This window comes from Orbicella franksi, chromosome 5 (assembly GCF_964199315.1).
Source record: "Orbicella franksi chromosome 5, jaOrbFran1.1, whole genome shotgun sequence".
NCBI lineage: Eukaryota > Metazoa > Cnidaria > Anthozoa > Scleractinia > Merulinidae > Orbicella > Orbicella franksi.
In genome coordinates, this window is record NC_138149.1 from 5,122,401 (window position 1) to 5,133,917 (window position 11,517).

An 11,517-nucleotide genomic window follows, 5' to 3' on the forward strand; every position below is an offset into this window, starting at 1 on the left:
CCGTAGAAACGTCCAAAGGCGAGAGATTGTGGCTGATAATTGTCTTGCTCAACCATAGACTGGTAGACCACGTGTTCTGCTGTCGTTGTTGTTCTAAAAGCGCGAATCGCGCAGAACGGCATAATGTGGTGAACGGATGGTTGCCTGGGGAAGATTTCGTTTACAGCACTTTGTATCTGCCAGTAGACTGCAGACCACGGAAGGACCCCTGATGAGACAGAAAAACAAGAATTAATAAAGCAATTTCTGTTTTAAGGTCGTCTGTTGCCACGATAACTACGCCCAGCTTAAAATGGTCTTTGGATCACAGAACAACCACTTGTCCAAAATATCCTCAATTCAGAGATATTGATAAACCTGGTCACTTGAAAGCTAATTTATGCTAATTCAAGATGAAAAGCTAATCCAGGCGGAAGTTTTTATCGTGTAAAAGTCTTTTCCTTCGTGCTGTTTTGGAGCATACTTTGAGATGAATCAAAGTCATAACAGAAAGGAAAGCAATGGAAAAAGAACCCTCAGCTGAAATGTTGCAAAAAGTAAAATGAAAATTCCCTCTTATTCTGGATCAGCTTTATCATGCTTTGAGCATTCCTTAGTTGCGGATAGTATGAAATGAAGGAGTACGTGCATTTGTGGTACTGGCGTCTTGATAGCTGTTATCACAGGCGCGAGAGATAAGGAGGTCTAACGATTTCGTTTTGTGCGAAACCCCAGGAAATATTATCTCCCCTTCCACGTATCATGGTAACACCGTTTCTATGGTTTAATGTTCCCAGACTATGAAAAGTTACAACGTGCCTACTCCCTAGCTCTGATCTTAGCCTCCCTTGCCTGGACTCAAAGAAGGCTTTTTAAGAAACAAATGATGTTTGCCTCGTCACCCGGTCTTTTCACTTGTTGGAAGGACAGATAGTGTGACAAGTAAACACAACCTTTGGTATGGTACTGACCCTAATCCGTCCCCACCCTCCCCTCTCCCCTGTTCCGTTCATCCGCCTCCACCTGAGTAGAGGGGGCAAGTATCCTTAAATTCCTTGCCATGCAGTCTTATCATCTCTTCTTTGACGACACGTTTTATTTCCACTTTAGCTAGATGGATGGAACGTTCAGAAGGACTGGAAAAGAATCAAAGAACAACTTGAGCTAGAGTCTGGAATCCAGTCACCGAGCCTAGCTCCGTTGCTCATGCGCAGGCTTATTAATCAAAAGATCACTTCTCTTGACAGGAAACAAGGATAACGAAAATCATCAATAAAAGAATAAATTGCGTCACCAGGAGGCGTCACGTAATATAGTTCTTCTCAGCTATCAGTTAGTGAGGTCAGCGGCTTAAAAGAAAAACGAAGCAACAGCTTCATTCCAGGATTGAATTGATCCACTGACCTCGCTGGCATGCGTGTAAAACCAAACTTTTGCAGATCAAGTTTGTTGTCACGTAGCCCTGACAGAGGCATTGCGTGGCAAAACTTGATACTCATGGTAAGAGCAGTGACAGTTCCTCCTTTGATAATCTGACTGGTAACTTGCTGAGTCGGGTCCATGTTCTGTGATAAACAAATAAAATCATTTATTCAGGTGACTCACTAGAACCAAATAAACGCCTTCGATTTCCAGCCTCGCCACTTCTATATTAGTCACGACCCTCCTATTCCCGAAAGAGCTCATTCAAAATAAACGAATTTATTGTTCTTTGTACTCACGTTTGTTCCGGCTATGATCTTCTGGTTGATTTTAGCTGCGATGCTTGTGGCCAGGCTTAGTTTAGCTGAAACACGAATAAGAACAGCATTGCTACCAAATATTCACCCACAACTGTATTACACTATAGTCAGTCTGTTCGGTGCTTAACTTTTGTAACAATTGTTGCTAGGGCTGTGGCTATCCCCACCCCTGGATGGAATGCTAGGGATGCTATGTCTATCGAAGGATTACTTCTTCCCCACCAGCACTTTATGAGGTTGCCATAACAACTTGCTAAAAATGAACCGTCGACTCTTACCTTGTTGTTCGCCTTTGATCTGTTCGCCTCCTACTGGCGCCGCATTCTTGATGTGCGGTTTTCCTTTACTGAACACAGCATCCAATTGTTTGTCAATCTGATGTAAAAACAAATCAAAAGCAACAACACGTTAAACAAACCAGCCTCCTACACAGACATTCTTTGGATTCATCACACAATCTTCCTCGTCGTGACGAGCCCAAAGACCGTCTGCGTGGGATGCTAGCAATAAACGGCCAAAATAAATACTGGCGATGAATAAATTCCGAACTCACCTCTTCCACAGCCTTCTCTTCAGTTTCAGCCTCGTCATCAGCATCTTGAAGACCAAGAGTCTCTAAAGAAACGGAAAAAGTCGAATTTCATCCAGCGGTAAAAGGATATAAGAACTACGGAAAGCTACGTCATGGTAAACATGCCATTAGATATGCAGGACCTTTATTATGGTCTAAACTAAGTAAAGATGTTACAGAGACTGGAGTCCATCGCGCCGCCCATCAGGCCACTTTTGTGAAAGAAGACGGTCGCTTAATAGAGCTTCCACAGCTCGCAATGTTGAACTTCTACTCCAAGGGCGATATTGGAGTCATCATTGAAGTGCGTCGGGTGACGATCAAAATGTAGAATGACAAAGGAATTATGTAAGCGTGTAAATATCGATTATTATATGGCTAGCTCCGTGAGCGGGCAAGATGAGCCGAATCCTACGCTGTGATTGGCTACCCAAGCAGGCAAGACGGCGCTATCTTGCCACCTCGGGATTACCCGCTGTCTCCCGCAAGGAAATAGTGTTCTTTTTTCATGTAATAAATTTCATATTAACCAAGCTTGTCCAGTCGAGATGGCTGGATATTGGCCTCGTTCTTTTGTTTCGTGTTCAAAAACGTGCAAAACAAAGAGAACGTGGGCAATATCCAGTCATCTTGACCTCACCCTTGGTCAATAACCCAGATATCTCACCTCCATGGAGAGATAAACAAGGATAAGACGTTCTCAGAAAATCTTTAAACAACATGTCAGCCTTTTCTTGCTTTTTGACCAACACCAAAGCGCTTCCTTAAATAGCACCCCCCCCCCGCCAAAAAAAAACTCAAACTACTTACTAAGCTACATTTAAATTTCAGTAGTCCACCATGCAATGCCAATTGGCGAAAGAGACTTTTTACGACAAGTTTCTAACACTTGCTTGCAGCTAATCACGGTTTTCATATGAAAACGAACTACACAGGTTTTACCCAACAACACCCCTACCCCTCCTCTAGGAATAATCAATTTTCACTGAAACTCACTGCTGTACTTGGATCAAGCTTAACACTTAAAATGTTTTACTACAATTAATTCATAAAACAAAACCAATCTTGGTTACGTTGTCTTTCACTATCTCTACAACATATTCTCCAACGTTTCCAGTTGAAAGCAAAATGTTTACCTTGTTCCTGGTAAATACAAAGCAACTCCAGTAGCTTCAAGAACTTGTCATCTTCTTCAATAACATTCTAAGAAAGACAAATGTACATAAAACTTGTGTGAATGATTAAGAAATATTTACAAACCTTGCCTTGCTGCAGCTTCCTGGGTAAATCTGGTTCAGTGAATTTCGCAGAACAAAGTTTCGCAATTTAATCCTAAGCTGCCATGAATATGATAGTGCAATCCAGTCTCAGAGCAGTATTACCAAACGGACTCGAAAGTAACTGCAAGTTGAACTTCCTTATAGACTTCTGTTGGGTGGCCAAATGGACTCGCCATGTTTTCTCGCAAGTACACGCAAGTCGCAAAAAGCACATTTCAAGGCTACATATTCTGTATTTCATTGACTAATAAGTTGCTATAAAAACGAATGGACGCCACTCAACTTGGTTGACTTGGGTTTAGGTGGCCAAACGGTGAAAAACGTGCGCCAACTAGCGTGCAAATTTGACCTCGACCAAAGTGAGCACAAGTCATGGCAAGCCAATTCAACGCAAGTGCACGTTAGGCCTGGTCAAACGGAACGAAGTTTTCAACTTACCCGTTTAACCAGGGCTTATTCTTCTTCCACTCAGCCGCTTTTCTCGTTGAAAAACCGTTTCACTGGACAAAAAACTCCATGCAGTACAAATAGTACGCGCTTTAAAGGCCTTTTAATATAAAACAAACAAAAACTGTATCAGATTCCAATACATACAACGTTTTGTTGGACATCTGAGCAAACGATACTTCGACAGCCAACTTTTATCTGGAACAACAGAATAAAACCCCGAATAGAAAATCACTCAAACCATGATAAAATGAACATTATCTCTCAATTGAAGACAAAAAATGAGCGAAAACATGCAATCAGTCACAAGCGCAGGAAAACATGTAACCGGTACCAAGCGCGGGAAAACATGCGACCCCTGCCAAGCCAGGGAAACTGAACGCAAAGCGCTGCCCAGCGCGGGGAAATTGTAATATTCTAGAGCCAATAAACCAGTCAAAACTCGACAACGCAACTCTATTTTAATTCAAGCGACTGACAACGTGTTTCATCCAACTGAACTACTGGAAAACTACTGGAGGAGCGGTTACATAGCTCACAACATTCTAGACTCCCCTACTAAGCCATGAAAACTAGTACAATAAATCAACGACAAAACTTAGCTTGCAGTTCTTAAGTGTCTCTGTCCTAATAACCTAAAAAGTCACGTAGTAAAAAAATCAGCCAAGTATTGAGGGGCGTGTCTGTTCCTAGTAGGGTAACGCTTCTCTGGAATGCCTTGGGTAGTTGATTGCACAGGAACAGCTGGCTCCCTTGGGGTTTCTTCCCACTGCAATTCTGGCTGTTCAGCTGCCGGCGATGCTGGAATTGGGTCTGCTGGAACCTCTTGATCAGCAATAGGCGCTTGGGGAACGCAGGATCGCTGTATAAGGTGGTCTTGGTGACGTCTCAAGAGTCGGCCATCTTCTAGCTGAACTGCGAAGGAAGTTGGACCCGTTGACTCTTTCAAGATTCCAGGTAACCACCTTGGTCCTCTTCGGACGTTGTTTGCGTAAACTGCCTCCCCTTCCTGCATGGTGCGTTCCTTAGCGTGCCAGTCATGTGCCTGTTTCTGAGAAGTTTGGCTTTGTCGCACTTTCCTTCCGATTTCCGGGTAGACTAGGTCTAGTCTTGATCTGGGTTTCCTTCTTAGAAGTAATTCTGCAGGGGACACTCCTACTGAAGTCTGCGGGGTGATTCTGTAACGAGCTAGAAATTCTGAAACTCGTGTCTCCACACTTCCTCCACTCATCTTCTTCACTCCCTCCTTGAAAGTTTGTACCGCTCTCTCAGCCAGTCCGTTAGACTCTGGGTGGTAGGGTGCTGTTCTGATGTGACGGATCCCGTTCTGTTTGAGGAAATCTCCAAACTCTTTGCTCGCGAAGTTGCTGCCATTGTCTGTGACGACAATTTCCGGTAGGCCGTGTGTCGCGAAAGCGATTCTCAATTTCTCAGTGGTAGCACTTGAAGTTGACGTATTCATTGGAAACGCCTCCATCCACTTGGAGTGGGCATCCATCACAATGAGAAACATTTTTCCCAGGAACGGACCCGCATAGTCTAGGTGGAATCGAACCCAGGGTTTATGAGGCCATTCCCAGGGATGTAGAGGGACTTCTGGCGGTGACTTCCCGTTTTCCTGGCAGGGACTGCAATGGTGAACCTTCTGCTCTAAGTCTGCATCCATTTTTGGCCACCATACATAACCTCTCGCCAACGCCTTCATACGGCAAATTCCAGGGTGTGTCTCTTGTAACTCTTCTACCACTCTTGCTCTTTCCTTGGGGGGGATCACTACTCGATTGCCCCACAGCAAACATCCATCTTGAACACTTAATTCATCTTTCCTAGTGAAGTAGGGCTTCAATTCCATCGCCTTCTTGAACTCTAGTTGACTTTCAGCAAGCAATCTCCGCTGTATCCTTTCGTCGTTTAATCCGCAAACCAGTCGATCGCGCAGCGTTTTCTCCAGTTGGTCGCCAAAGTCGCAGTGCTCCGATAAATTCCTCAGTTCGGCGACATACTGTTGTATTGTTTCTCCCTGCTGACGAAAGCGGCTGTTAAACTTGAAGCGATACACGATAGATGATGGTCTAGGATTCAAATGATTCTTTACTAAATTAACCAGCTCTACGAACGACTTGTCGGTAGGCTTCCTTGGATTAACCAAATTCCTGATGAGTGTGTAAGTTTTCGCTCCACACACACTGAGCAGAACCGCCCGTTTCTTGTTGTCCGTAATCTCATTCGCCGCGAAATACTGCTCGAGCCGTTCGGTGTACTCAATCCAGCTGTCGTTCTCGTTGTATTCCTCGATTTTCCAGATCAATGCCATGGTTTTGTCCGTACCTCGTCGCCAGTGTAATATTCTAGAGCCAATAAACCAGCCAAAACTCGACAACGCAACTCTATTTTAATTCAAGCGACTGACAACGTGTTTCATCCAACTGAACTACTGGAAAACTACTGGAGGAGCGGTTACACAGCTCACAACATTCTACAGAAACACAGCTTTAAGTCACGATTGGTGATGGACCGATGTCACGCTTTTCCGATTTTTTTTTTCATTCGAACAAACATAAACCCGACGCTCGATTTATCATAAGAACACCAGCGAAACTTACATTAATAATACATACTACGAGGACAAGGTGATAAAAAAACAAAACAGAATACACTAATAAACAAAAAAGTGTCTTCGTTAGTGCAACTGAAACTTAACGCCGATGAGGAAGTTGACGAGGAACGATGGTTGAATTTCGCACCTGCTCCAGCCATTTGACGTTGTACCTTCTGTGGGGAATTCGTACGGCTTCATGTCATGATAAAGTAGGGGCCAAAGGGTTGCCAAGAAATTTAATTTTATGCTACAAGGGTCTGCATACCCTAATACTAACATTAAAAAGTGCTCAGTGGTTAGTTTGATCTACTTGAGAAATACAAGCGTATAACTTCACGTTAAATTAAGAGAAATACTATTTGTTCTGCAAATATTTATAATAGTGTCCATAGAGTTGCAAACTTTGCATAATTGTGAAAAATACTTAGTTCATTCATTGGCAGAGCAAAGGACAGCAACACAAGCAATGAGGCCTACTTATGATTTAAATAATCTAGAATGAAGAAAAAGACATGCCAAACAGCATACACAATTATATTTCATGATGTATTACTTGCTAATAGAGATAAAAAAGAATCAAGGACCAAAAAATATGATAGATAGTTGTTCATTACAACACAAAATTAGTAAGACTTCCATGTTTTTTTTAATTTAATCTTAATAAAAGGCAAAAAGATCTCAAAATTAATGCCTAAAATGATTTAAGTAAAATCTAAAATCAAGTTTTGAATAATCAGCCCACTGCAGTCCTTGTTGTGTATTCGCAAATGCGGAGGACAAATAAAAGACTAAACCAAGATGGGGGAACACTCTTTATTCAACTGAACGCGAGGACCTCGTGGGAGGCCAAATATGGAAAACAGATCACGTGACAAACAGGGAGCCCGACCGCGAAAACCTAACAATTTCCTCCCCTTTTAAGACTAAACAATGTTAACAAACAAAACAAAACAAAACAAAAATAAAACAAAGTTCAAGAACAAATAACAACGTCTCTCAGGTAAAATGCCGGTACTGTAAAAACAGTCACAACAGTACAGTTCTCCTTATTCACAAACATAGTCTTTCAATCTGGTGGGTGCTTTGACAACTCGACCGCTGCGGGTAGCAATCAACTCAGGTTCTGGAATCGGTCGCTGACTTTCAGGCTCAGGGGGGTGACCCTCTCTAGTGGGCGTCACGGCCAGGGGCGGCACATCCTTCCACTCGGACCCCACAACAGCAGGCACTCCATGCTCCACCTCCTCAGGAACAGCACCATCATTCACCACTTCCGTTGCAGATGGACAGATGTTGTTATCTCGTAGCTGCTCGACATGGCGCTTCCAGGTTAGGTCATTTACCTTGACTGTGTACAAGACTGAACCCGTTTGCCCAATGACTGTGCCCCGCACCCATTTTGGACCTCTACGGTAGTTGCGGACCCAAACATTCTGGCTGTGGTCAAAACTCTTCAAGGTACTGTTGTTTGGCTGGAGCAACTTTTTGTTGACCTCTCTTTGAATGTCGGGCTTAATTAGGTCCAACTTTGTCTTCGCAATTTCGGACTGCTCCTTCGATGTCCTTGTCAATGTTTGGCCACTAAACGTAACCCCGGGACAGACCTTTCATCTTGACCATACCGATGTGTCCCTCATGTAGGGTTTCCAAAACTCTCACTCTCAGTTTGGTTGGGATGACTACTCTACTATCCCACATCAGAACCCCATGATGGATCGTGATTTCACTCGCACGATGAGCATAAGGAATTAGCTCTGGGTGGACTTCTGCTTCTTGCCATCCCCACTGCACGAGCTCTAGGACACGGGAAAGTACTGGGTCTCTCCGAGTCTGCATTCTCAGCACTTGTTCGGTGACTGGTAAGGCCTCGACCACAGTCGTATGGAACATTTCCACTTCATCTGGCTTGTCAACAGGTGCCCGTGGTTGCGGAAGGCGGGATAGACCGTCACAATTGGCATGCTGTTTGGTCCCTCGGAACTCAATGCTGTATGCAAAAACGCCTAGGAAGAGACACCAACGCTGTATCCTTGCTGCTGCGGTAACTGGCACGGCCTTCCCAGGATCCATTATGTACTTCAAGGGCTGATGGTCTGTAACCAGGGTAAAATGACGACCCTCTAAGCAGGTTTGGAACTTCTTCACACCCCAGACTAGGGATAAGGCCTCTTTCTCGATTTGCGAGTACTTCTTCTCTGTTTCTGACAGAGAACGGGATGCATAGGCAATGGGCCGCTCCTCACCCTCTGGAGTACGGTGTGACAAGACAGCGCCAAGACCATAAGAGGAGCTATCTGTGGCCAGAACTAGTGGCAAGTCAGGGTCATAGTGCACGGGAACCTTGTCTTGTAGAAGCATCTCTTTCACCACTCTGAAGCTAGCTTCTTCCTCAGCTCCCCAAGACCACTTCACCTCTTTCTGTAACAGCCGATGCAGCGGAGCCAGATGGGTAGCCAAGTCTGGTAAGAACCTGGCATAATACTGGACCATGCCTAGGAAAGCGCGCAGTTGTGTGACATCCTGCGGTGTTGGCATCTCAGTGATGACCTTGACTTTCTTGGGAGACTGGTGCAGTCCTTCAGCAGAGATGACATGTCCCAGATACTCCACAAAGCTTCTGAGGAATTTGCACTTTTCTCGGTTTGCCTTCAAGCCATACTCTTCCAGCCTCTTCAACACCGCAACCAGCCGCTCAAGGTGTTCCTCCATGGTACTGCCGGTCACAATGATATCGTCCAGGTAGCAGAAGACCCCTGGTAAACCCTGTAAGACCTGGTCCATGGCCCGCTGCCAAATGGCTGGTGCTGAAGCCACGCCATAAGGTAAACGCTGGTACTGGTACAAACCGCGGGTTGTGTTGATGGTAAAGAATGGTCTGGATTGCTCCTCAACCTCCATTTGCAGATAGGCATGTCGCAGGTCAATAACGCTGAACAATGTACCCCCACCAAGGCTGGTATAAATATCATCGATGCGTGGAAGAGTGTATTCGTCCACATCCAACTGTGGATTGATTGTCACCTTGAAGTCACCGCACACCCTAACACTACCATCCTTCTTCACAGGGGTCACAATTGGAGCAGCCCACTCACTAGTGGTCACCTTTTTAATAACCTCTTCAGCCTCTAGCTCTCTCAACGCCTCCTCCACTGCTGGCTTACGAGCTAACGCTACTGGGCGGGCTTTCCAGAATCGCGGTCGAGCACTCTCTTTTAGCTGGACCCGCGCCTGAATTTTCTTCATCCTGCCTAGACCGTCTGAGAAAACACTTGTATGTTTGTTCAAAACTTCTTCCAGGGCTGGATTGGTGTCTGATGTTTCTAACTGAAGTAAAGGCCAATCTAATTGAATGGACTCCAGCCATTCTCTGCCAAACAGGGTGGGTTCCTCGTTCTTCATCACGTAAATTGGAAGCTCTTTAGATTACCCTTTGTACTGCACAGTCACATAGCAAAACCCCATAGGTTTTACTGACTCGCCCGTGTACGTACGCAACTTCAAAGGGGTGTCCTTTAACAGAACATGACGCAGGTACTCCTTATACACCCCCTCACTCACAACTGACACAGCAGAACCTGTATCCAGCTCCATGATCACAGGTCGACCTTCGAGGTAGATTTCAAGAGAAATGGGCTTTCTATTCTTACTGTCAGAAACATGGTAAAGTTCCCCATATTCCCCATCGCGTTCTTCTGAATCAGCACCCTCCATAACATTTACTCCAGCGACAGTAACTTGTTGAGTAGCTTGTTTCTTCTTACATGCTCGCTGTGTGTGTCCAATTATGCCACAGTGAAAGCAGCGTTCCTTAATGAAGGGGCACTTTTGCGAGTTGTGTGACCCTGTACAACGGTAGCAAGGTTTAGGTGGCTTGGTGTCCTTACCCCGGGAACCCTGTGTCTTTTGTGGCAACTTGGGTGGAGCCTGTCCCTCCCTAGGTTGAGCAGTGTCAAGTTTATTGACTGGAGTGTCTGGCCCTTGTTCTCCCTGAAGCACTTGAACATCTTTATTAGCTTGCTCTATAGCTAGGCACTTTTGAACCGCAAGTTCAAAAGTAAGGTCCGCGAGTTTTACTTTCAACAAGTCAGTAATCATCTTCGGGTCGCGAATACCCGAGACTAACCGGTCACGGAGACGCTCAATTCGCACAGCTTCTCCAAACTTGCATTCCGTGGCCAAGTGCTTCAAAGTGGCTACATAATGACTAACTGACTCACCGGAATTCCTGGCTAGGTTATCGAATTCATACCTCGCGACCAGTGCTGACCTTTCGGGTTTAAGTTGCTTCTTCATTCGTTCCACGATGAAATCGTACGTAATGGCTTCATCCTTCAGCTGCGCGGGAGCCACCAAATCCTTCGCCAATTGGTAAGTTTCCACAGGAAGGTTCGTCAAAAGAACAGCCTTCTTCGTCTTGGCATCCCGAACGCCATTTGCGAGGAAGTAAAAATCCAGCTGTTCGGTGTAGGACTCCCAATCCGTCCCCCCAACATACTTCGTCACTTTGACAATGGTTTGACTCGTGTTCGGTGCTTCGTCCGGCATTTTCTGTCATGTCGTTAAACTTCTCATGTGAATTTCACGACCCCACTTCCGTTTACCGCTTGTGCTTGTTTAGCTGGATTCCATCCTCGTCGCCAGTTGTTGTGTATTCGCAAATACGGAGGACAAATAAAAGACTAAACCAAGATGGCGGAACACTCTTTATTCAACTGAACGCGAGGACCTCGTGGGAGACCAAATATGGAAAACAGATCACGTGACAAACAGGGAGCCCAACCGGGAAAACCTAACAGTCCTCATACATTAACATTTTTGGCAATTACCAGGATATCCATGTTCTCCCCACAGCCAATAAAATACTACACTGATTTCAATTCAAGTAGCATGTAGGTCTAT

At 44.9% G+C, this 11,517-nt stretch overlaps 1 protein-coding gene across 1 annotated transcript; it reads right to left on the minus strand.

Moving 5' to 3' along the window:
- Positions 1 to 10,041: 10,041 nt before the first annotated feature.
- Positions 10,042 to 11,163, minus strand: LOC145486948 (uncharacterized). Its single transcript, XM_081465650.1, has one exon. It carries the CDS (start codon positions 11,161 to 11,163, stop codon positions 10,042 to 10,044), a length of 1,122 nt encoding a protein of 373 aa, XP_081321776.1.
- Positions 11,164 to 11,517: the final 354 nt, after the last annotated feature.